Genomic DNA, 27128 nt, shown 5'->3' with positions numbered 1-27128 from the left:
TTTGTATATTTTTTGTATTTGTATAGGTGAAACTGTGCTTTGTGTATGTTTAAATGTGTATTCGGTTTTTGGCTTTGGTGTACAGTGTAATTGTTTGAATATTGTTTAGTAAGTAGCTGTAGGAATACCGTTGAGCAAATAAATATAAATATAATAAATAAATAACTAATTTCTGTATTAATTTTAGTAAAACTGAATTTTAAATAGATACGTTACTTTAATGAACTATAACGTTTTTATTAATATCGTAAAGTATCGAAACACGATTATCGTCTTGAAACAATTAAACCAAATACCTATAAATGCCTCGCAGTAACATTCAAATCTAAATCTCATTCACCTCATTTAAAAGTAATAAATGTACAGTTCTCCAGATCGATATATTCCCAAGACTCAACACATGTCTAATTTGCTTTATCAATGTAGATTTTATGTTCATGATGTTTTATGAAATTCCTACGTTGATGTAAAGCGTATAATTAATAATAATTATCAGATTATTTCTTGTAATCCACGATGTAATTCGTACTTGATATTAAACGTATTTTAATTAATATTATGAAACAAATTATTATAATTTTGATTGCAATGTATCAAATCTTATGTGTATTCGGAATTCACATTACATTGCTATTAAAAAATTAAATATTTGATTTATAATTATAAATGTCCTACGCTCGTAGCGATCGTAGCACAGCTGTAGTTATGGTTTGGACCTCTAGGTAGATAATTCCATCTTTGTGTTAGCTATTATATCTATAATAAATTATCTAATTTAGTTGATTGTAAATTCTACTTATGTATAAAGATAATGTCATAAGTGCTCCCTCTATCATAGATTACAGCCTTGCTTTAATTATGCACAATTTAGTAAAAGTCATACATAGTACCGTGTTTTATATGACGATAAAAATTGTTAAATGTGAAATAAAAATGTATAGTTTGGTTTCTTTATTTGTTTAATAAATGACCACTACATATGGATGTAGGTACATCGGCTTTTCCTTAAAAGTATGAGCATTCCAAAAGCATACAAATTCTTAAGTGAATGAAAGCGTCCCGCTGGTACGAGCGCCGTAGAGCGAGTGAAAGCTAAGCTCTACGGCTCTGTATAACGTGGCTGGGAGGCGGCATCCGCCTAAAATGGGGTGATCCGGAGAGCTGGTGTCGTGTTGCTGGTATAAAAAGCAAGAAGGCGCCCCGCCGCCGGTCAGAACGGCTTCAAACGTAAGTGCGCACGCTTCTCTATCGTGCGAGTGCCAGTGCTATCGCGAGTGTAGTGTGTCACGTGACCTCGTGTCACCTGTGAGTGTTGTTGCTTGTATGGTGATGGACCTGTTCAGTGACATGTGGACAACTTTCACGGAAATCTGATCGTCTTTAATAAATCAAACATAATTTTAAAGTGATAAACAAGCCTGTAACGAGGTTCGATTCCTAAACCAGGTTGAATGGAAATAGCTTTCAATTGTGATAATATGTCATTATAAATTTTTAATTGCTAGTCTATATTTATTGCCTTTCCCAAAGCAAATTAAAAGGTATAATTTATACTGAAAACTATTAAATATTATAAAGCTTTTATATATAAACGTATAATTTAACTTTAAATAAAAGTAAACACTTATACGAGGATTTATAATTTCACTCAAATTTAAGAATATACATTTTTTTAAAGTTAATTGTTAGATTGCATAAAAATTGCTAAAAGCATTGTTCTATTTCAAGTACAAACCTTTTAGACATTACGATATAAATAACATTTGTGCGGAAGTAATAAATTAAAATTGTCGTAATCGATGTCAATCAGAATGATCAGATCAGAATTCTTGAATCGTCCATTGCCATAAAAGCGAACAACAAACCGCGGTCGGGTTATCGGGTTGGCGGCGCTCCAGGCTCGCATTCCTGTGACGTAACATCCGCGAAGGGCCGCGTAATCCAATAAAAACGCGAGCAACAGCATATTACGCAAAGCGCTCGCGCTGGCACCTGGCACGCGCCCAAACGGCTTGTACTCGGGTTACAGCCGCAAATAGACGCGTCTCTCGACTCTATCTAACCGATCTTTCCCGCAGGAAGACTCCAGGGCTCTGTTCTCGTGTCTCAACTAGCCCAAAGTCTCGATAGCCCTCCGAAATGCCGAAGCCAATTGTACAAGAGGGTGAGGACCCCGATCCGACCCCATACCTGTTCGTATCACTCGAACAGAAGCGCATCGACCAAAGCAAGCCCTACGATGGTAAGAAGGCTTGCTGGGTACCAGACGAGAAAGAGGGCTTCCTACAGGGAGAAATTAAAGCCACCAAGGGGGACCTGGTGACCGTCAACCTCCCTGGAGGCGAGGTAACTATCTATCCGTCTACCTTACCTATAGCTAATGGTACCAAACTACCTTGACCTTTAACTTTGATAAAGGTATCACTGAAACCATTAGCTGTAGGTAGTGGTTGAAATAAAATACCTAATGTTAATATTGACAATAGCTTAGAATGAAAACCAAACTATACCTTGATTGTAAACCTTACATTGGATATTGATTCAAAATAAAATCAAAAGCGATTTCAAATGAAATCTTTCCAAAAAGAAAATGTAAAATTAAAAAAGCATCTTTGAAAGGGCCATTCTTAACTCTTTTATTAAATGAGCAGGAAAAGACCTTAAAAAAGGAGCTAATCTCACAAGTAAACCCGCCTAAATTCGAGAAAGTCGAGGACATGGCAGACCTTACGTACCTGAACGACGCCGCGGTCCTTCACAACCTTCGACAACGATACTATGCGAAACTTATCTATGTAAGTAGGCGCCAATGGCGCCATTACCACTATCTTATAATTGATAAATATTCTTCTCTCGCAGACGAAAGACTTCAAGAAGGACTTTGTTACTCAAGTGAACCCGCCTAAATACGAAAAATGTGAGGATATGTCCAACTTGACATACCTCAACGACGCTTCCGTTTTGTATAACTTGAAGCAGAGATATTACCATAAGCTCATTTACGTAAGTCGGCCAGCAAGGAGTTGCAGCGTTGCAGTGTGCATGATCTCCTCCCAACACCCTTCACCTTTTTCCCCAAATGCCGGTTACGCAAAGTGGATACTAATTTACTATTTATACTGTCTAGATTGTTCAATTGGAGCTCTGTTTATAAATAAATCGACATCTCTGAAGTTATACGTCTATTTCTAATCTGTTAGATGTTGCTCCAATTTTAGAGTGTTCCGTTTCATTCATAATATAATTCATAAAATCAATACTTTGCAGGCAAGAACACAGTTATTTGATTACTATTATATCATATACTATTGAACAATTATATTATGTAATTAAATAGTAATATAAAAAAGGTAGAATTTATTAGTAATAATTATCAAAATATGTAGATAGTTCAAGTATAAAGGAGAGACTATAAAAAAAATTTTACCAAGAAAACCGACATTCCTACCATTACCACTCAGAACCTTGCTGCAATCGTTAAGGCCGGTCTTGAAACCTCTTACTCAGGACAAGTCGGCGGGCGCGCATCGCGTCACCACATCGTGTCACTAACACATTTTTTTAGAATTTAGTTCTATGTTGTATCTAATCAATCTTTAAGGACAACTGGAGCAAAAGGCATCGAAAAATGTCCAAGCTCGATCTTTTCTATATAGATTTTTTATCGTTCATAGAAATTTCCATTTTGCTAAAACTAAATTTAAACGTATGACCAAAGTATTGGATAAAATAATACAAGTGGAAAATTCTATGATTTTTTGTACAGCGGAGAAAAAGTATTAGTACAGTACTCTCTCGGCGACGATTTAAGTTTTACCAGTGTTTGTTTTTAAGTATTATAAGTAAACATAGATACCAAAAATTCTGTTTAAAATAATTTTTGATAACTAAAACTAACTAGTTAATGTGTGTCCGATCACACCGATAATAACTAGTAATTGGTGAGAATATTATGAAAACCAACAAATTATATTGGCAATATAATTTGTTGTCGGGATTTCGCCCTGTTAATATTAGTTATCAAAAATTCTTAATAATAATAATTATCACGCTGTTCAAAGAAAAAACATTAAACATATATATTAAAAACAAAAGCATCAAATTATTTATAGTAAATTGTTTAAAAAAATACTATTTGTCTTACGTATTAGCGTGATAATTGTTTTAAGTTCTATAATGACTATGCAATTGACCCTTGTTAATTCGTACAGACATACTCGGGTCTCTTCTGTGTGGCTATCAACCCTTACAAGAGGTTCCCCGTGTACACGACACGATGTGCCAGGCTCTACCGAGGCAAGCGTCGCTCGGAAGTGCCTCCTCACATTTTCGCCATTTCCGACGGTGCTTACGTCAACATGTTAACCAACCACGAGAATCAATCTATGTTGATTACGTACGTATTATTTCTGATATTATATATTTTTATTGTCTATTTAAAATATCAAAAAAACAGTCCAAAAAATATTATGACTATTGTCAATTTGAAAATTATCTTGCGATCGATTGTTTGTGTAATAAGAAAACTTTCGGTTAACAGCGGTGAGTCTGGTGCTGGTAAGACTGAGAACACGAAGAAGGTAATTGCGTACTTCGCGACCGTTGGTGCGTCGCAAAAGAAAGACGAGAAGCAGGAGAAGAAGGGCTCTCTTGAGGACCAAGTCGTACAAACTAACCCTGTACTTGAAGCCTTTGGTAACGCCAAGACCGTCCGTAACGACAACTCCTCCCGTTTCGTAAGTATTTTTTTACGATTATCGACTTAGGGCCTTCTTATAAATACATTTATTACAACACAAAATTGTTGATATAAAATAATCAAATTATGATTTCGGTACTCTCCAGGGTAAATTCATCCGTATCCACTTCGGACCATCAGGAAAACTGGCCGGAGCTGACATTGAAACTTGTAAGTATTGGACTTATAAACTCCCTGACCCTAAATAAATTTTATTAAATCGGAATAACATATGCCTAAGATTAAAGAAGTTGAATTTGAGTTGAATGAGCAACAAGAAAGTTCTACATTTCTGTTCTTCTAATATGCACTTATTAATCTGCAGATCTGCTGGAGAAGGCTCGTGTAATCTCCCAACAGGCGCTGGAACGTTCTTACCACATCTTCTACCAGATGATGTCCGGCTCCGTCAATGGACTTAAGGGTATGCGTCCTCTTCCAGAAAGAACCTGAATCTGATTTTTAATTAGATAACTAGTTCAAGGCAGTTTTTTTGCCGCGCACCACCACTTTGTGGAACCAGCTGCCCACTGAAGTATTTCCGAATCCATTCGACTTAGGGTCCTTCAAGAAAAGAGCGTACCAATTCTTAAAACGCCGGCAACGCACTCGCGAGCCCTATGGCATTGAGAGTGTTCATGGGCGGCGGTATCACTTACCATCAGGTGAGCCTCCTGCCCGTTTGCCCCCAGTTCTATAAAAGAAACTAAAAACATTTTTCTTCATATTAAGATATTTGAGATTACAATTATTATTACTTTAAAGAAGCTAGCCCTCTGGAACAATGGTGGAATAGGTAAACATAGAAGATATACGACATAAGCTGAGGTTCAAATGCAACACATAGGTTGCAAAAATTTAATTGAATAATTATCAAAAGTAATAGGATTTATTTTCTATAGGTCGTAGAAGTTAAATTGAATGTTGAAATAATTAAGAACGTGTTTTGAATAGTTACTGTTACATAAATACACTCACAGAGCCCTATTTTGTACAAAACCTTTAAATACACATATCCTCCTAAGTTGTGTATCGAATAGTATGAATAGTTTATGTATGTATGTGTGACCCCTATTATGAGTAATTAATTTACATATTATTTGGATTTTATAATATAGCCATGTGTTTGCTGTCCGACAACGTAAATGATTATCACATCATTGCGCAAGGAAAAACTACAATTCCCAATGTTGATGATGGAGAGGAATGTTTACTGACCGATGTAAGTGTAGCCCAATCCAAGAGAGAACTGGCGCGCCGCATATAACCGGCAGCCGAATCTCGACCTATAACGGAACGAGATATCCTTTCATCTGTAGTACTCTTGGTGCCCGATAGCATGCTCTACTCTTCCCATTACTTCCACACCAATTCTTACTTGACTGTAATTGGTCTCCTTTTATAGCAAAATGTCTTTTGTCCAACGACATCATGGACTACAACATCGTCGCCCAAGGAAAGACGATCATCCCTGGCGTTGATGACGGCGAGGAAATGAGACTCACAGACGTACGTCCAGATTATGACTACTGGCTCGTCACATGCCTTTCACTCATTATTCAGCTGTTGCTTGCTTTGCTTGCGATTCTCTGAGTCGCCTGTGTGCTTGTTAGTTTCTTGAATCAGATATTCAGTTTTCATTTATACCGCAGAAATGTAATAATATATTTTTTTAATCTGATTCAAAATTCTGACAAACGCATTACGCCGTTAATGTAGCGCAGGTTGTTCCCCAATTAGAGGTTTTATATAGTCCGTACACCGACACAGACACAAAACAGACTGCTAGGGAGCTAGGCAGGTTATATTATCAGAGGGAACTCTATGAAATGTGTTTATCATAAATTGTTGACCGGCAGAAATGTGTATGTTGTCAAACGACATATACGATTACATGATCGTGGCACAGGGTAAGATTACCATCCCCAACGTCGACGACGGAGAGGAATGTCAGTTAACAGACGTAAGTTGTGACCTCTACCAATCGAATGACCCCAAGAAGATATGCCCCGTGATGCTCGTGCCCTTTAGATGAGATTTGATCCTTATCCGAATATCGGATTAAAAGAATATTTATTTAGAAAACCTGATTGATATCTGAAAGCCCCAAGATTTGCCAATGATTGATATGATATTTAAATGTTACCTCTACCCTGTGCTCAATACCGAATCCTCATAGCTTTTGCTCTTTTAATGCTTTAACTCAATAATACTGTTTTACTGCTATATCATCATTCTGTGTGCTAATTTTATTGAAATACAACCATTGAATTTATAGATTAACAAAGTAACATATCAATAATGTTACCGCTTATGACAAAATCTAATAATTATGTTCTACTGTAGCAAGCCTTCGACATCCTGGGTTTCACTCAAGAGGAGAAAGACAATGTATACAAGATCACAGCTGCTGTCATGCACATGGGTGGTATGAAGTTCAAACAGAGGGGTCGTGAGGAGCAAGCTGAGGCTGACGGCACTGAGGCAAGTTGAAAATCTTCGACAATAAGTACCTTCTTAACATCATAATGGAAAAGTTCCCACGATTATAATATTTCCATTTTTCTCATAAACAGGATGGTGAGAAGGTCGCTAAGTTGTTCGGTGTTGACTGCCCTGACCTATACAAGAACTTGTTGAAGCCCCGCATTAAGGTCGGAAACGAATTCGTGACCCAAGGTCGTAACAAGGACCAGGTTACCAACTCCATTGGTGCCCTCTGCAAGGGTGTGTTTGACAGGCTGTTCAAGTGGCTGGTCAAGAAGTGTAACGAGACTCTTGACACCAAGCAAAAGAGACAGCACTTCATTGGTGTGCTTGATATCGCCGGTTTCGAGATCTTCGACGTAAGTTTCAGTGATATTTAGATAATGATTATATTAATAATAATAATAATATAATTAGAGTGATCTACCTAAGATAAAAATTTGAACTATTACTACCGTAATTATATGGTATCATATATAAATAACGTTATAGATTATTAAACTCATAAGGTTGTTTTAAATATGAAATATCATATTAAAAAATAATGATAATGATTATAAAAATTCTTAGATAAGCATAATAATCAAATTTTTTTCAGCTCATTTTAAATGTATTATCTTTCTTAATTTGAAACTTCTCCAAAATAATGGTACCTTAATCTTTAGTACAATGGGTTCGAACAACTTTGCATTAACTTCACAAATGAAAAACTGCAACAATTCTTCAACCACCACATGTTTGTGTTGGAGCAAGAGGAGTACCAGAAAGAGGGCATCCACTGGGAGTTCATTGATTTCGGAATGGACTTGCTCGCCTGTATTGACCTTATCGAAAAGGTATCCGCACCGGGTGGATGAACCCTCTCTCGTCTTGGATGTTTCTGGTGTTTGTTTACTCTACTACTAATTATGTTACCTAACTCTTTTGTGTCTATTGTCTGATCGGTCGTATTGTCCATAAAGTATAATGGTTTCGAGCAACTCTGCATTAACTTCACGAACGAGCGGCTGCAGCAGTTCTTTAATCATCATATGTTTGTCCTCGAACAAGAGGAGTACAAGAAAGAGGGCATCACATGGGCCTTCATCGACTTTGGGATGGACTTGCTCGCTTGTATCGATCTTATCGAGAAGGTAATGCTCGTCGACAGTAGCAGAGAGTGGTAGCGCCCGCCGACCGCAGCCCCCGCCAACAGAGGAATTGTCTATGGAGATAGATTTCGATTCAGCGTCTAGCGCGATATTTCGGATAGGGAAATAACTACGGAATGTGATCCGAATACCAACAACTGCGGAATGTGATCCGTAGTCGTGTTTCCTAACACTAACCTTTTGTTTTAATTGTCTCCCTGCAGTTCAATGGTTTTGAACAACTCTGCATTAATTTCACCAACGAGAAACTGCAGCAGTTCTTTAACCACCACATGTTCGTACTGGAACAAGAGGAGTACCAGCGCGAAGGCATCGAGTGGACTTTCATTGACTTTGGCATGGACCTTCAAAATTGCATTGACCTTATTGAAAAGGTAGATGGCGGTAATGCAGCAATGAACGCTTGCAACTCGCCATAGTCCAAGAGCAAAGTCTAATAAGGCTTTTCTCTTCGGACATACAAATGCAGCTACCCTGTGTTGTGTGTACTTGAGTGTTCCTGTGTGTCGATATATGTTTTACACTAATCACTACGCTATGAAACTCCCACACACTACATTACCCACTAGCCTACACTTTTTTATCTAACAAGTATATCTCGTTTCCATGCGCCCAACAGACGAATGGATTTAATCAGCTTTGCGTTAATTTTACAAATGAGAAGTTGCAACAGTTTTATAATCATTTCATGTTTATTCTTGAACAAGAAGAATATGAAAGAGAGGCGATTCAATGGAGATTTATTGATTTTGGTATGGACCTCCAACCTACTATAGACTTAATAGAAAAGGTATTAAAAATTTTAACTTCTTTAGCGGCGTAGTCTTTAGTATTAGTGTTTAAACAATTAAAATGCCGCTAATTGTAGTATATTAATTTGTTGCATTACAAAAACATAGAAATGTTATAGAACTATTCACAAGTAAAGGAAACTATATTTTATTAATCACCATTTCCCTGAGATTTTTAATGGCGTTGATAATAGATTTTTTTTTTAATTAATATGCGCTATGCCAATAAATATTTTTGACCTAACTGCTAATAGTTAATCAAGCAAAAGATCGAATATTTCTAATAATTACCAGCAAAACAATTCAATTTTAAATAACACATTCTACACATATTGCATGATGCTTGAGACGTAACGCTTACCTTATAAGTTTACATTGACATAATATGAAAGTAAGTCTTATGATATGTGCTTTTTAAAATTACATACCTTATAAAACATCCACAATTTTTTCTTTTCACCATTAAATATTAGTGTAGGATACTACATAGTAAATAAATACTCAACTATTTTTCAACGTAATTATAAAAACGTAAAAATTCAAACCAAGTTTACTATACAAAATCCACAAGCATATCATGAGACGCCATATAAAATTCACTCTCTAATACAATCAGTGTGATTACAGCCCATGGGTATCCTCTCCATTCTTGAGGAAGAGTCTATGTTCCCGAAAGCCACCGATCAGACCTTCGTTGAGAAGTTGAACAACAACCACTTGGGTAAATCCCCACCTTACCTGAAGCCCAAGCCCCCCAAGCCCGGTTGCCAGGCAGCTCACTTCGCCATTGGTCACTACGCCGGTAATGTAAGTATCTTGGACCTGCCACTAGGTTAGGTTATATTTATTAAGAATTGAGATACTCTTTTTCAACAAAGATTGTTGAGAAATACGTGCGAAAATTTTTATGAACTTTTTTACAGGCATTTTTTAGGCAATTAATATGCCTGCGATTAACAATGTATTTGTGGTATACAGGTCGGTTACAACATCACTGGATGGCTTGAGAAGAACAAGGACCCCTTGAACGACACTGTCGTTGACCAGTTTAAGAAGGGAAGCAACAAACTGTTGGTTGAGATCTTCGCTGACCACCCTGGTCAGTCCGGAGATGCCGGTGCTGGTGGTGGTGGCAAGGGTGCGTAATTTGTTAAATTTAAAATAGATATTATAATATTATTCCACGAACTCTATTTCTATACAAAATGGTGACTTAATATGACAAGAAATCACAAAACTGAATCAGCCTGAAAGCAGAAAGAAAGATACTTTCACAAATAATTTCATTAATAGGGTTAAACAAGTTGCTTTAAACTAGAATTATTTAAAAAAAATAATTGATCTGCCCTAGGTTTGATTAAAGTATCCACGGTTTAATCCTTCCGGGTAACGTATATATATTCTTATTAACTTATTGTTGACCCTTCTAAGGAATTGTATTATTTTAGTGTGACCAGAAATATTATATTAGTCTTATTTGTATAATTTTACGTATTATTGTTGAAGATGCTTGTATACAATTCAACCATTGGTTGTTGTACATTGGTTTTAATAAAATATTTATGGGCATAAGGATATCTCCCATTTTCTGATCGTATTTAAAACAAAATAGAAGAGTAAATAAATAATATTGGTTTACAAACTAGGAGCTGGAGGCAAGCGTGCCAAGGGTTCCGCCTTCCAGACTGTATCATCGCTGTACAGGGTAACGAGCTACTCGAATCGTCATTACTTGCTTCTGTATCACGTGGCTTTTGTCCTCGTTTCAACTCAGGGCTGGCAATTCCTATGGCATCTACCTACTTATTTATATAGTAACTCGTTTACGCGACAAGATGAGCTGGACCGTTGGTAGCCCTGGGGTCTAGCAAATGTCCGTCCACGTAATTGTTAGTATGCAATTGGTGCAGCGTCCGGGTATCGTCGGTAATGACCCGTAGATTTTGTCTCTGTGGTCGTCTTTGCATTAACTTGTGCTTGTTACTTGTAATCCAGGCGGTCGCGGTAAGAAGGGTGGTGGTTTCGCAACTGTCTCATCTGCCTACAGGGTATTAAAATTATTATATCAGTATCAATTGATTATTTGTTATCACTCAGTGTAGAATTCTACATAAATGTAGCTTTACACTTTACTATATCTAAACTTGATATAGCCATCAGTGCCAAAACGAATGGGCTACGATCGCCTTTTGTCACAATTATGTTGTTAATAATTCATGTGTGAAGAATTTATTTAATATCAAGTCATACACACAAATAATGTGTGTGTGTATACTCCAAAGTAAATCGAAAATCTCGGAAAAACCACAATTCTCGTTTCTAATACTATACTAATTTTTGTTTGTTTTTGAGTGTATTTCTAACAAACAGATCAATGTTCTAATACGTGTTTACCCACCCATCATTATACTATCATGTTGCATATCATTTTAGAGTGTTGCTTTATATGTTTAGCTTAGTTATTTTATACAACTATACGATAAAAGTTAATATTTTGAAATATTTAAAAAATTTAAACATTATTGCTTGGTATTGAAAAGATTGATTTAGAACTTAATATGTTAGTATTTGTAACAAATTACATTTTCATACAATGGTTATAAATACTACAGTGAAAAGTGTTATGTATGAATAGTAGACTAATATATATTTGTATGTCAGGAACAACTTAACAATTTGATGGCGACACTGAGGTCAACTCAGCCTCACTTCGTACGTTGTATCATCCCCAACGAGCTGAAGCAGGCTGGTAAGTACAACGCTACGCCCAAAACTATTTCACAGATTTAGGTTAAAGATGAAAATAACTTTCGTAAGAATTTATAATAAACACGCCGCCTACACGCCGTGCGATGAGCGTGCGCGAGGTACTCCCGGTGACTAGCTATATTTGGAGCGTTCCTCATCTTAATATCAAGTTTATTCTATGAGCTACGACTTTACACTATGTCCCTCTTTTATATTTACATATTTAAGGATTTTATACTTGCTTTTTTAAGCCTAATGTGGAATAATGCAGGATTCTATCCCTTATTACTTTGTGCTGAGAGTTGATAAATAGATTAAACAATATATAAGATGATAGGGAAAATGAAGCTTCAAGTGTAATATTGTTAGTAAAAAAAAAAGACTTTGGATTTAAAGGGATAATTAGGTCACATAGGATGGTAACAATTGTTAATGCAATATGTGTCCCGGCAGGTCTCATCGACTCCCACCTTGTGATGCACCAGCTGACATGTAACGGTGTGCTTGAGGGTATCCGTATCTGTCGTAAAGGTTTCCCCAACAGGATGGTCTACCCCGACTTCAAGCTCCGGTAAGATTCTGTCATTGGGTAGCATAGCAGTTTAGGTCCCGAAATATATTTGGCACCGACCTTCAAGCGCGCAAACGCCCATAAAATTGATAATTTATTTCATATTTCAATAAATAGATTATTTTTGGCCGCAACTCTCAACAAAATTCTTTTAGCTCTGGAGTGTTTGACGTTTATTTTGGTACTGTAACAGGTGCCTATGCTGACGTCATTGAGATATGAATATGAGTCACTATTTTGAAACGTGTATGACATGGTGGCATGTTAACACCTGGGCGTTTCATAAACGAACTTTAAAATTATTTAACCGTTATATTTAATGAACAGTTACATGATTCTTGCGCCAGCCATCATGCAACAAGAAAAAGATCCTAAAGAAGCAGCTAGGAAATGTCTGGAAGCCGTGAACCTTGACCCTGATAGCTATCGTATCGGCCACACCAAGGCAAGGCCGCGCGAGCGGACCATCTATTGTTTCACTTTGCCCACCCCCTTTCTTTAGCACCTCTAAGCTCTAGCGAATAGAGTTCAACTATACATATAAAAATGTTCTAGTTTTAGGTTTATTTCAGTTTCACACCATAATACACGGATATTTGAATATCACGTGGTAAGGTATATTAGGATATAACCACCTCAATTATCTGACGTTGACAGAATACGTTGGAGTTTTTCATGGTCTCTTTTTTATGCATTTCCTTACCTTGTGACTTGATTGTTTTAATAATGTAGCTACAAGATCCTGGCCCCGCAAGCAGTTGCCAAGGAATCCGATCCTAAGAAAATCGCTCAAATTATCCTGGAAACGACTGACTTGGATGTCGAATCGTACCGTCTGGGTCACACCAAGGCATGTTATATTGGATTGACTGTAGTTTGTGGTCTGAAATATGAGAATTATCGATGTGTTTCTAGAGTGCCTGCCCGTAGGACTTATTGAGAGTTTGATAATGCTTATTCATCAGAACCCACTTAGGTTCCCAATCATACAGAGCCCTCGCTACTTAGGCTCGGAATTAACTTACATTCTACCATAAACCCGTATATCAAGCGACATAATACACTCTTGAATGCTATTTAAGAACGTACGGTCTTTTTATCATCAAATATATACATATTATAAATTAAAAAATTCAAGATTCAAGTTGGGTTTTATGTCGTTTTGTTGATAATCGCATAATTTTCCTTTTTATTGTGATTTGTGTGCTCCTAAACGCAGATACAAAATTCTGTGCCCGAACCTGCTTAAAGAACCCATTTCACCGGAGAAAGCTAGCGAGAAAATTCTCGAACATACCGGCTTGGACTCGGAGTCTTTCAGACTTGGAAAGACAAAGGTAGTGATCCAAATCACTATAACTGTTATCCTTTACGCACAATAACTTTCTTTAATTCGATGACGTCCTAATTCTTTACAACAGAAAACTTATAAAAAGACAAGATACTATATAAAGACATATTATATGTATTAAAATCAAATTTCAATAAAGAAATAGGACGTATAACTAATTATTACTAGTAATTATTGCTTGATATAAAATTTATACACTGCACCATTTTATCATTTATATATGAAAAAAAATAATGGATATTTTTATAAATTGCTTATATTTCTATAACTTTTGATGTGGGACAACAGGTATTCTTCCGCGCCGGAGTTCTGGGTCAGATGGAAGAGTTACGTGACGACAGATTGTCTAAGATTGTTTCTTGGCTACAATCCTACATCCGTGGTTACCTGGCACGTAAGGAATTCAAGAGGCTGCAGGAACAGAGGTAAATTAATAGACAAACCTTTTATGGCGCAACCGGTGAAGTATATCTTAATACAGATTAGTTCAAAATAATAATTATCTTTTTGTAGAATCGCTCTCCAAGTTGTCCAGCGCAACTTGCGCAAATACCTGCAGCTCCGCACCTGGCCGTGGTGGAAGTTGTGGCAGAGGGTCAAGCCCCTCCTCAACGTCACCCGTATCGAGGACGAGATTGCGGTGAGTACAAATTCCCTATACCTGACGCGTTATGATTGAACACTGACCCATAAATTATTTCGCGCGGAGAGAGCGTGAATCAGGCCCCTACAAATAGCACAGCCGCGCCCACCTGGCGGTTACGTGACACCACCGCACCTGCCGCCTCCATTTCTGGAACCGCCCCACTCCAGCGGGCCTTACAATAGTGATGCGGGGGCGCAAACCGCGCGCTGGAATTCTCCAGCCACACTTAGTAGCGGGACGGTCGGCGCGCGCGCACCCCTGACTTCACACGAACGAATCGAAATAGTTATTGCATTCCAACTATTATAGTTTTTTATTTTGATGCTGTAAATTCATAATTGATAATGGCAGCGAATAATTTATCCATTTGGGACGGTGTAGATAAAAGTGAAGTGATATTGCAGAAACTCGAGGAGAAGGCACAGAAGGCCCAGGAGGCTTTCGAGAAGGAAGAAAAGCTCCGCAAGGAGGTGGAGGCTCTCAACGCCAAGCTGTTGGAGGAGAAGCAGGCGCTTCTTTCCAACTTGGAAGGAGAGAAGGGCTCTCTCAGCGAAGTGCAGGAACGCGCTAACAAACTGCAGGCTCAAAAGGCCGACCTCGAGAACCAACTTAGGGTAAGTAGTTAAAAATATCTATAGTCATTAAAAAATTTCCTGAGGTTACGGTCTGTGGGGCATAAATAGTATAGCTACTTCGGTAATTGAATTAAAAGTAAGTGAATTTAGCGTAAAGGTTTAAAAAAAATGACTATTTAGTACGGAAACAGAGCCTGGAAGTATAGCACCAGCTTAGGTAGCTTTTTATTTGATTTTTAACAAAAATATCCACCGAACCAAATATGAAGAGATTCGTCAGGGGTTAACACTGTTGCGAATCATGTTTCAGAGCACATGTTTTCTTAACTGAGGTTCTTTAAATAAACAAGATTTGTTTACATAAGGTGGCGTGGGAAGTTTAAAATATTGCACGTCTGCAACATCTACAGTTTTATTGCAAGTTTAACTATTAGTAAAGTAATTACGTGCCAATAGATAGGAAACAGATTCTTAGTTGCAAATTTTATACCTTTTTACGTTTCGGTCTAAATTTATAACTTTAACACAGGACACACAAGACCGTCTTACACAAGAAGAGGATGCCCGCAATCAGCTCTTCCAGGGCAAGAAGAAGTTGGAACAGGAAATCTCTGGACTCAAGAAGGATGTTGAAGACCTCGAGCTTTCCGTCCAGAAGGCTGAACAAGACAAGGCGACCAAGGATCACCAAATTCGCAACTTGAACGATGAGATCGCCCACCAAGATGAGCTCATCAACAAGTTGAACAAAGAGAAGAAATTACAGGGTGAGAGCACCCAGAAGACATCTGAGGAGCTCCAAGCCGCCGAGGACAAGGTCAACCACCTTAACAAGGTTAAGCAAAAGTTGGAGCAGACCCTCGACGAGCTCGAAGATTCGTTGGAGCGTGAAAAGAAACTCCGTGGTGACGTCGAGAAGCAGAGGAGGAAGGTTGAGGGTGACCTCAAGCTTACTCAGGAGGCCGTCGCTGACTTGGAGCGCAACAAGAAAGAACTCGAACAAACCATCCAACGCAAGGACAAGGAGATCTCTTCCCTCACTGCCAAGCTCGAAGACGAACAGTCTCTGGTCAGCAAACTCCAGAAACAGATCAAGGAACTACAGGGCCGCATCGAAGAACTCGAAGAGGAAGTGGAGTCGGAGAGACAAGCACGTGCTAAGGCCGAGAAGCAACGCGCCGACCTCGCACGCGAGCTTGAGGAGCTCGGTGAGCGTCTGGAGGAGGCCGGTGGTGCCACCTCTGCTCAAATCGAGCTCAACAAGAAGCGTGAGGCTGAACTTAGCAAGCTGCGTCGTGACTTGGAGGAAGCTAACATCCAACACGAGTCCACCCTCGCTAGCTTGCGCAAGAAGCACAACGATGCCGTAGCCGAGATGGGCGAGCAGCTTGACCAGCTCAACAAGCTCAAGGCTAAGTGAGTATAATCGTTATTACTGTACAATTATAAAAAAAGTATGAGTCCTTTACTTAATAGTGTATTTTAAAAAACAAAGGGAATTAATTTGCTTGTGATACTAAATATATAATTTTGAGGAATTTTATACAGAATAATGTTAAACCTATTAAGTCAAATTTCTAGACTTTGCACATTATCACCGTCAAAGCTATGAAAACAGGCTAAAAATAGTTAAGTGTTTCCAAATTATGGAGTGACGCAATGTGAGTAAAGGATATTAATACGGTGTAACATTCAGGGCTGAGCACGACCGTGCGTCAAGCTACAACGAGCTTAACAACACGCGTGCTGCTATTGACCAAGTAGCGAGAGAGAAGGTACATGTCACCGAGAGAGGCTTGTCTGTCGCTCGGGGTGAACCTGCATGACCTAATCTGACATTACGTACACCAAAACATGATACCTTTTACATCGCATCGATTGAAATTTAGGTCGCTGCAGCACACTTTTCTTGTATTTAAGTTTGTTATTAAATATTCTTTTGTTGTATTCTATGTATCCAGGGCTGAGAAAGAGCGCTCTCAATACTTTAGCGAAGTCAATGACCTTCGTGCCGGTCTCGACCATTTGTCCAACGATAAGGTATACATTAATGGAGATGTGGTGTTCGCACCGCTGCAGCGCTTCAAGGCTTTGAAACTGAAACAAATTGACACACTTCTCATATATACATATCATTATATCCAACTAATAATATCAATAACTCCTTCCTAATAATTTGACAGAGACATTTATATTTAAAGAAAAGCGCATGAAGGCCGCTTTTATATTGTGTGTTTTATTAATATTTAATAACAATACGAAAAAGCATGCATAAACCAGATTTTATCTAAAATTTTTGTAATATTAATTAAAGGTTGATTTAAATTATAAGCTTATATCCATAACATAAGTTTGTTTGCCTTACTACCAAATCATTATAATAATATTAATGCAAATTTATAAACCAACCACTAATAAAAAAAATAGTTTTTCATTTAGAGTACCTTATTTGGCGTACTAAAAACATATTTATTATAAGTGAAGGAATTCTAAACCAAGAGTAGTATAATCATATTTAAAGGCAACAACTAACCGCTTTAAAATATCACAGGCTGCACAAGAAAAGATCGTCAAGCAACTCCAACACCAACTCAATGAGGTACAGAACAAGGCTGATGAAGCTAACCGTACCCTCAACGACTTGGACGCTGCCAAGAAGAAGCTCTCCATCGAAAACTCTGACCTGCTCCGCCAACTCGAAGAAGCCGAGTCCCAAGTCTCACAGCTTTCCAAGATCAAGGTGTCTCTCACCACACAGCTTGAGGACACCAAGAGGCTTGCTGACGAAGAGTCCAGGGTAAGTCAGATTAAAAAAAATGTCTAAAAAAAATATTCAGGCCCGTAGTTCACCATGGCCCGTATCCAAAAATACATAAAAAGCATTTTAATTTTTTATATAATAATCCAATGTTTGTGTGCAGGAACGCGCTACACTTCTCGGCAAGTTCCGCAACTTGGAGCACGATTTGGACAACATCCGCGAGCAAGTTGAAGAGGAAGCCGAGGGCAAGGCTGATTTGCAACGCCAATTGTCCAAGGCTAACGCTGAGGCCCAATTATGGCGCTCCAAGTACGAATCCGAGGGAGTCGCCCGCTCCGAGGAGCTCGAGGAAGCCAAGCGCAAGCTCCAGGCTCGCCTCGCAGAAGCCGAGGAGACCATTGAATCACTCAACCAGAAGGTTGTTGCTCTTGAAAAGACGAAGCAGCGCCTTGCTACTGAAGTTGAGGACTTACAGCTCGAGGTCGACAGAGCCACTGCCATCGCCAACGCTGCTGAGAAGAAACAGAAGGCGTTCGACAAGATCATTGGTGAATGGAAACTCAAGGTTGATGACCTGGCGGCTGAACTTGATGCCAGCCAAAAGGAATGCCGTAACTACTCTACTGAACTGTTCCGCCTTAAGGGTGCCTACGAAGAAGGTCAAGAACAACTCGAAGCCGTACGTCGCGAAAACAAGAACCTCGCTGATGAAGTCAAGGACTTACTTGACCAAATCGGTGAAGGAGGCCGCAACATTCACGAAATTGAAAAGGCCAGGAAGCGTCTTGAAGCCGAGAAGGATGAACTCCAGGCGGCTCTTGAAGAGGCTGAAGCTGCTCTTGAACAAGAAGAAAACAAGGTTCTGCGCGCCCAACTGGAGTTGTCACAGGTCAGACAAGAGATCGACAGGAGGATCCAAGAGAAGGAGGAGGAATTCGAAAACACCCGCAAGAACCACCAGCGTGCACTCGACTCTATGCAAGCCTCCCTCGAAGCCGAAGCCAAGGGCAAGGCTGAGGCGCTGCGCATGAAGAAGAAGCTTGAGGCCGACATTAACGAACTTGAGATCGCTCTCGACCACGCTAACAAGGCCAACGCTGAGGCACAGAAGAACATCAAACGCTACCAGCAACAGATTAAGGATCTCCAGACCGCTCTTGAAGAGGAACAGCGTGCCCGTGATGATGCCCGTGAACAGCTCGGAATCTCTGAACGTCGTGCTAACGCCCTCCAGAATGAACTTGAGGAATCTCGTACCCTCCTAGAACAAGCTGACCGTGCCCGCCGTCAAGCTGAACAAGAACTGGGTGACGCTCACGAACAGCTCAATGATCTGTCCGCCCAGAGTGCATCACTCTCTGCCGCCAAGAGGAAACTCGAGTCTGAATTACAGACCCTTCACTCTGACCTTGACGAACTCCTTAACGAGGCCAAGAACTCAGAAGAGAAGGCAAAGAAGGCAATGGTTGACGCTGCCAGACTTGCTGACGAGCTCCGCGCTGAACAGGATCATGCTCAAACACAGGAGAAACTCCGCAAGGCCCTTGAACAACAAATCAAGGAACTGCAAGTGAGACTCGACGAAGCTGAAGCTAACGCTCTTAAGGGCGGTAAGAAAGCTATCCAGAAACTTGAACAGAGAGTACGAGAACTCGAAACTGAGCTGGATGGTGAACAGAGGAGGCATGCTGATGCACAGAAGAACCTCCGTAAGGCCGAAAGACGCATCAAGGAGTTGACGTTCCAGGCTGAAGAGGACCGCAAGAACCACGAACGTATGCAAGACCTTGTTGACAAACTTCAACAGAAGATCAAGACCTACAAGAGGCAGATCGAGGAAGCCGAAGAAATCGCTGCTCTTAACTTGGCCAAGTTCCGCAAAGCGCAGCAGGAGTTGGAAGAAGCCGAGGAAAGGGCCGACCTCGCCGAGCAAGCCATCAGCAAATTCCGTGGCAAGGGACGTGCGGGATCCACTGCGAGAGGAGTCAGTCCGGCGGTGAGTTGACAAAATTATTATTTAACGAAGAGACAGGAAATTTCCACTGAAATATCCAATAATTTTATGCAAATCCCATAATTCAGTCATAGTAGGTTTTTTTAACTAAGACGCTTTTATTTTATTTACTCAGGCGTCCGTTAAAGGACGTATCTAAGATCATCACCGCAGTAAATGTAAGTTGTTTTGACCAACAAAAATATTAAGAACTGCACTGAGTACCGTGCCCATACTTAACTAGGACTATATGAGCTAGATTGTGATTTTATATTTAGTTCAAATGCACGTCCGATCATAATTTGCATGAGAAACTTTTACCAAGTCTAGGATAGTCTGTGTCCAAACCAGGCATGCTATATTTCCAACATGTTTGTTTTAAAATTATGGTCTTAGTAAAACTCCTTTTTATTCCTAGAGCCCCAAAAAATGTGACATGGAAAATTTTCACCCTAAAATAATTTCCTTTATTAAATGGAATGTTACGTTTTGCTATTAAAATATTTGTTATCCTATTAAGTTGCATCTAAAGTGAAATAGTTAGCAAATTATTCATGTTGTATCTATTTTTCAGCCCCCACGTTCGCGCCCCGCGTTTGACGGTTTCGGCACCTTCCCACCAAGGTTCGACCTAGCGCCCGAAGATTTCTAAACGTTCCATAAACAATAAAACGGACTGTAAATGTAACACCAGTGTATTCGCGTGAACGATGAACTGTTAGGATTTATATAGAAAACTGTATACATTATGTTTTTACGAAGTATTTTGTAATTGTTGATATTTATTTATTGATTACCGTCTGTATCGCGCGAGCGAGCGAGCGGTGCGTGCGCGCCGAGCTCCAAGAGACACACCCTCCATCCCCTTCACCGCCGCCGAGCGCCGCTCGCCCGCTCTGCTTACATCCAAATAAAGCGATATCGTTGTCAGAAAATTTATTTCGCTGTTTTATTTATTTCTTTACAATTCACCTTACAATATTTAATAAAAGAACCCATATTCAAGTTTCATACCTCACATATGTTTTTTTAGAAAAGTTTTTAAAGTATATTAGATATAAAATATACCTACATATATATTTATGACACGGAAGTACTATACATTTTGCACAATCTGTATATTTCTATGAGCTCAGTAGGTTTCCTGGGATGTGAATTGTAGAAAGATGTAGAAACTATGAAAAGCTTGCGGAAACAAAAATGCTCATATACGAGCCTTTTGTAGGTTCCCAATCTTACGAAATATAGACCTAAAAACATAACCAAAAGCTCCATATATAATTATAGTACACGTTAAGTGTTAATTATATTGAAATAATATAATTTGTATTACCATAATTATCATATAATTTATAATTGATCGTTTCTGCAGAAACAAAAGCTTTTCGTAACATCCGTGAATGAGTTGGAGGTTAGTGAACCTTATCGCTGTCGATGTGACACACGATTACACGCACATACAATGCTATGCCAGCCGCACACTTGCCACAAAATAATGTACAATATGTTTAAGATATGATCTAAAAATACTCGAAACACCTGTCTCGTACAGGGCGGAACATATTTTCTGCACATTTGCCCGTTTTATCGGCTCTGCGATTATTAAAATCGTACCGTAGTCGGCAATCTCTCCGTCAAAAATCTGTGAAAATCTTAATATATATAAATTACATGTCACGTTGTTTGTCCGCTATGGACAAACAACTAACCTAACCTACCGAACCGATATCAATCAAATTTGCACACCATGTGTAGTTTAATCCAACTTAAAAGATAGGATAGCTTACATCTCAATTTATACCTGCAATATTATTTTATTGCAAAATATTTGTTTATTATTTGATAGTCACAATTCTAACAGATGGCGCTGTGTTGAAATTACCAACGTTTCACATAAGCTACAATTTAATGGCATAACCACCAAAAAAGCATGGTGGTCCCCATAACTGGTGTTCTCCTTGAATAGTTTACTACTATGTAATGTAACAAAAATCTTAGCCACAGCAACGCTTGGCCGAGTCTGCTAGTATTTTTATAAATTAAAAATTCTGGCCTAGGGATTGTAGAATCTATAATATAAAAATGAATCGCAAAATGTGTTGGTAAGCGCATAACTCAACAATGCCTGGACCAATTTGGCCAATTCTTTTTTTATAATATTCCTTGAAGTACGAGGATGGTTCTTACGGAGAGAAAAATTAAAAAAATGGAGTGAAAAAGTCTAAAAACAACACTTTTCTATATTCCCATACATAATATTCGTAATAATACTTAAAAGTTAATTTGAACTTTAATACCATATCATAAAGTTAAGTGTTAGTGGAGGGGTTCCGGGAAGGTAAATTTTTATTTTTTGACATAATGTATTTGTTGTCTTATCAACTTTCTTTTTTTTATCTTACTAGCTAGACCGGTGTCCCGAATAGCAGAATAAGTATTTAATAAAAATAAAGAAACGACTGTTAGGCGGTACGATGTTCGCCAGGCCAGCTAGTATAAAATAAAAATTTAATACAAAAAGGAAATAATTTAATAATTAGTAGAAACTGAGTGTATATTACTGTGCCGAAATATGATGATTACGTTAACTTGCTTTCACTTTTTATAGGAAAATTAAACAGATAGGGATGCATACGACAAAAGTAGCACAATGTACGGCCGACCTATAAGCAGTATGTAATGAACCGTAAAAACAAAGCAATCTATCCAATTAGCGATATAAGCACGCGTTCTAGTATTCAAATACGACTCAGTGTGGATAATGGATAGTCAGTGTTTCAGCTAGACGTCATGTGGAGGCTACTTCTTATTCTGTCGGTATGCGGAGCGGAAGGAAAGTGCTACTGGAATGGAAAGTGCCCATATAATCTCTTCGGTACCAAGACTCCGTACGACGTGGTCAGAGGAGATATAAGGGATGTCCCCGTATTAGAAAGTAAGTAGTTGTTACGTATATAAATTGTGAGAAAAGAGAAGATGATGTAAGAAGTCTCATAAAATAGCGAACATAAACATATACATATTATTAGAGTGAACAAAAACTAATGATAGCATTTTTCTTCGCAACAATTTGGTATGGGTAAAGAAAATGTATCTGACTAAATTGCGTATTCCCAAATATTTTCTTTTGTTTTACTTTGGGTTTTACTCAACGATTGTTATCATATATATAGAATGCGAGGCGGTAAGCGTTTGGATGATGATCCGTCATGGCACGAGGAGTCCCGAACAAGAGGAGCTGGACAAGATGAAGGCTGTGGTGGGACTTGCGCCAGAGGTGGTGCGGGCACACCGAGAGGGACGTGGGGATATGTGTGAACAGGTACAAAAATAAGAGTAAAACAGCGAAAACAACAAGGTAACACTTTCGTGTAGCGTGGACGGTACATTCTAATCAACGTATTTGATAACATAGATTTCAAGATTTTAGTACTTATACGAGAGGTCTGACGTTATAATATCCGAAGATAAATAGTAAATTAACTCAATTTCTTAAATAACTTTTCGACTAGAGAATTTTCTTCAAAAATTGTTAGAACTGTCATCGTTTAATAATATCTACTTATAACTGTTTTTGGATGAAAAAGTGATTTTCTAATTTACTTTTTTTCATATAATTCTCCCGATCTCTCTCGATACGTATACGTATGTACGTAATTTTTTTACTGCTATCTACAAAACTTAACTGACTTAAACTTAATAGGATATCGAAAATTTGGAAAAATGGATTTGGAATGAAGAGCTAGATGCATCGCAATCAGAACTGACAGCTACTGGTACTGGTGAGATGCAGGGCATAGGGCAAAGGTTCGGGCATAAGTTTGAAAATGTTCTTAAGAACTTACAGCAGTACCAGATCAGAGCCTCCATTGAACAGAGGACCCAGCAGAGCGCGAATGCTTTCGCAGATGGCCTGATGAGGAACAATCAGACTTTGAACATTTCTAGTTCTCTAAGTGACGACCTGACAGCCAGAGTGAGTACTCAAAGTTGTAATTTACGTAAGTCAAATTAATGTAATATTTGTTTAAATTAAAGCGGGCCATATACGCATGTTGCAGCGGATACCGACTGCTCTAAGCGGTCGCCGCATGGCGATCTGCAGTTTCCATACTAAATTCATATTCGCAATACACGGACCGCTCGAGCAGTTCCTGAGCAAACTGCATATTGCAGTCGGTCTTGACTGCAACATGCGGTCCGTCTATGGCCCGCTTTAGACACATAAATTATACGGATTTAATACGAATTTCATAAAAATTACTTGTTTTAGTCATCATTTATTTTTATAATTATTAATGACATTCTGTATCTTTATAGTTCAAATTTTGTATTTACTTTGATAGATGACTTTATATTAAGCTAAGCGCCTATATTATGTTAATATTGTACTAGTTTATCAATTAAATATAATACAATCATATTTCAGCCCTATAGACATTGTAAGAAAAGGTTTTATGACATCCTCGTCGGCCCTAAGATCCCACAGGAAACTGATAAATATCTACAATCACATGAATTTAAAAAGGTGAGAACTATTCCTTTTAATAAGAATATGATGTGCTTTTATACTACCTACCAAATAAAAATGGATAGCGTAGAAGTTATTGATAGAACTATACACCTGCCAAGTAAACCGCAGTGTACAAAAAGATTGACTTTAATTTACGCAAATATCAATAAGTGAGTAATGGCAACAATAAAATGAATTTCTGTAAATCGATTCTTATAGGTACAAACATCAATCCAGAAACGGACGGGCCTGGAAGAGCCCCTGAGTCCAAAGACAATTCTTCTGATTTACGATGTCTGCCGGTATCATCGCAGTATCTCACCAAGACAGACAGATGCGTGGTGCAGCCTCTTTAGTGATAACGATCTTAAGATTCTTGAGTACGTCGAAGATCTACAACATTACTATAGGTACGATCAGTTATTGATGGCATTTCAAACTCAAACTCAAAATATCTTTATTCAAGTAGGTACAAGTACACCTATGAATTGTCAGAAAGATGTTAAATTAATTGTAAATTTACATTTACTACCAGTTCGCAAGTCAATGACGTAGAGCGGGTAAGAAGAACTGGCAAGAAACTTTCCGCCACTCTTTTTAATCGCCAAGTATTGTTTGAACTGGAGCAAATCAATCCCAAGGATTAGGATCATTTAAGTATTCCTCAAATTTATAAAAAGCTTAATTGATTAATTTTCGTTTAACGAGTAATAATTTAGTTGCTTACCAAAAATATTTATATTATCTATATTTATATAACTCCTATGAGTTAAATAGTTAAATCATATACCTTTAACACCAAGTACATTTGATTTTGGAGATAATCCAACTTGATTCACCAACTAGTCCACTTTTACTCATCGTGTTAATTTGGACAATCCATAAATCAAATGCCACCAAGCTATTTAAATTCAAATGAATCACAGGAAATTTGTCACCACCTAACCTTGGCTTAAGACTATTTATAAAATAATCACATTTCTAGTCAGTTCTAATTTTAGGATTTAATATAAACGCTTTCTAATAATACCCTTTTATATTATTTAAATCAACAGGAATGGACACGGTGACCCCATAAACAGTAAATTAGGCGCATCGAGTCTAATGGACTTGTACGAGAAGTTTGAGTTAGGAACCCAGGGTGTTACCTCATTCTCGGCATACTTCTCCCACGATACGATGATGGGGATGCTTTATGCCGCCTTAGGCCTGTACGTGGACCGGCCAGCTCTTTCTGGGTATGAAAGGATCAAGAAGAGGCGTTGGCGAACAAGCTTTTTGACTCCATACGCGGCTAATTTTGTAGCTGTGTTGAACAAGTGCGTATTACATATTTAGATCCTATTTTACTACGACTATATGTGCTATACATTATAATTCATTATTTGAAATAAACGACCATAGACTAGAAATAAGGGGCCATCCATAAAGTACGTCACACGAATTTTAAGACCCCCCCCCCCCCTCCTATTGTGACGTCACACATTTTTTAAATTTATCTTTAAATCCTTACCATTCAAAATTTGAGTGAATTTGAGTGTCTCACTTGCATTACAACGCCGCTCTAGAAGTTAAATGACGTTGCATGAGAGATTATCGCATAGCGAGAATGCTAAATTATTAATAAATATAGATCAAGTTCGTAAGTTTTTAAAATTTTTAATTCACATCCAAACTTTGCGTTTTAGTATTTTAAATTTTAACATGTGACGTCACAAAAGTATTGACCCCCCCATGCCCCTTATCACACGATGTCACACTTCGGTGATACCCTCCCTCCCCATTAACATGTGACGTACTTTATGGATGGCCTCTAAGTACATTAATACATAATTTCAAAATTGCCATTTGTCATATTTTGTATTTTTATAAACAGATGCAACGACCCGTCAGGGAGCATCTTTAAAGTCCAATTCTTCGTAAATGAGAAGGAAGTTCATCTGTGTTCCCGTCGCGCTTGCTCTTGGCAACAGTTCTACAGGAAGTTCAACAATTTCACACAAGACTTGGCTTTTTGCAACGAGACACTCGTTACTTCGTAAATTGGTGTTTTAAATAGCTTTTTATCTGCACGACAGAAGTGTGGTATATTGATCGTATTCAAAATGTTTTAGTAAGAATTTTGTTGTCTTAATAAGATATTTTAAGTTATGGCGTATGTTATTTGGTGTTTGAATAAATGAGATTAAGGATATAGATAGTATAGTATTGTCTTTGATTAACATAACCTTTACACATTTAAAGAAAAAACTTTTTACCGGTTTAAAGTTATGTATTATTATAAATTTACAATTATTTGACATAATTTTAAATTATCCGACGTTAAGGTAAAGTAAAGATGGAGGGTCTTCTTTTAGTCGATACCAACTCCGGGAAATAAATACAGGTAATGCAACTTTCTCTACAGCTGTGATACTTTTTTGACATCCAACACTTTTTGTCTTTAGTCACCGTGACCACGCCCGCTGTAAAGCACGCGAAACGTCGGATAAATTTAAAATTATGTCAAATAATTGTAAATTTATAATAATACATAACTTTAATTCGGTAAAAAGTTTTTTCTTTAGATATAGATAGTACTTTTATTTAAAAAATAGCTTCAAGTAGTACCACTAATATATTTCCTAGGCCTCTATAGAGATACAAATGGATAAACAATTATCGGAGCAATAACGCGAATGTCAGTTTGACTATGTAGTCGGTTCAGCTGTGGAACGAATTCTCGTAATGTCAGGAAACTTGTCTATCACAAATTTAGGTTGCTATAAATACTGGCACTAGTTTGTACGGTCCTTTACAGACT

The 27128-nt window shown here is 38.1% G+C and overlaps 2 protein-coding genes across 26 annotated transcripts; both read left to right on the top strand.

Annotated features, from left to right (window-relative positions):
- Positions 1-2055: 2055 nt before the first annotated feature.
- Positions 2056-20751, top strand: LOC125048536 (myosin heavy chain, muscle). Of its 25 annotated transcripts, XM_047647243.1 has the most exons (25): positions 2056-2346; positions 2860-3003; positions 4212-4396; positions 4541-4736; positions 4846-4909; positions 5064-5162; positions 5857-5960; positions 7085-7222; positions 7315-7584; positions 7891-8061; positions 9795-9974; positions 10146-10305; positions 10814-10872; positions 11829-11916; positions 12369-12486; positions 12814-12931; positions 14126-14262; positions 14351-14477; positions 14888-15097; positions 15588-16474; positions 17020-17098; positions 17610-17855; positions 17980-19815; positions 19949-19991; positions 20387-20751. In XM_047647243.1, the coding sequence occupies exons 1-24, from the start codon at positions 2140-2142 to the stop codon at positions 19970-19972; spliced, it is 5847 nt and encodes a 1948-aa protein (XP_047503199.1). In that variant the 5' UTR covers positions 2056-2139; the 3' UTR covers positions 19973-19991; positions 20387-20751. The 25 variants fall into 25 exon arrangements, with proteins under 25 accessions (XP_047503199.1, XP_047503197.1, XP_047503190.1 ...); XM_047647241.1 differs by lacking the exons at positions 5857-5960; positions 7891-8061; positions 10814-10872; positions 17020-17098; positions 19949-19991 and adding exons at positions 6598-6701; positions 8580-8750; positions 11163-11215; positions 16755-16833; XM_047647234.1 differs by lacking the exons at positions 5857-5960; positions 10814-10872; positions 12814-12931; positions 19949-19991 and adding exons at positions 6598-6701; positions 11163-11215; positions 13219-13336.
- A 1698-nt stretch (positions 20752-22449) lies between these two features.
- On the top strand, positions 22450-26530 carry LOC125049220 (multiple inositol polyphosphate phosphatase 1-like). Its single transcript, XM_047648370.1, has 7 exons — positions 22450-22747; positions 22986-23134; positions 23516-23788; positions 24242-24340; positions 24545-24735; positions 25381-25644; positions 26202-26530. Exons 1-7 carry the CDS (start codon positions 22603-22605, stop codon positions 26365-26367), a joined length of 1287 nt encoding a protein of 428 aa, XP_047504326.1. The 5' UTR covers positions 22450-22602; the 3' UTR covers positions 26368-26530.
- Positions 26531-27128: the final 598 nt, after the last annotated feature.

Source organism: Pieris napi, chromosome 4 (genome assembly GCF_905475465.1).
Source record: "Pieris napi chromosome 4, ilPieNapi1.2, whole genome shotgun sequence".
Taxonomy (NCBI): domain Eukaryota; kingdom Metazoa; phylum Arthropoda; class Insecta; order Lepidoptera; family Pieridae; genus Pieris; species Pieris napi.
Note: the sequence above shows the minus strand (reverse complement) of the source record. Positions and strands in the feature narration are given on the sequence as shown.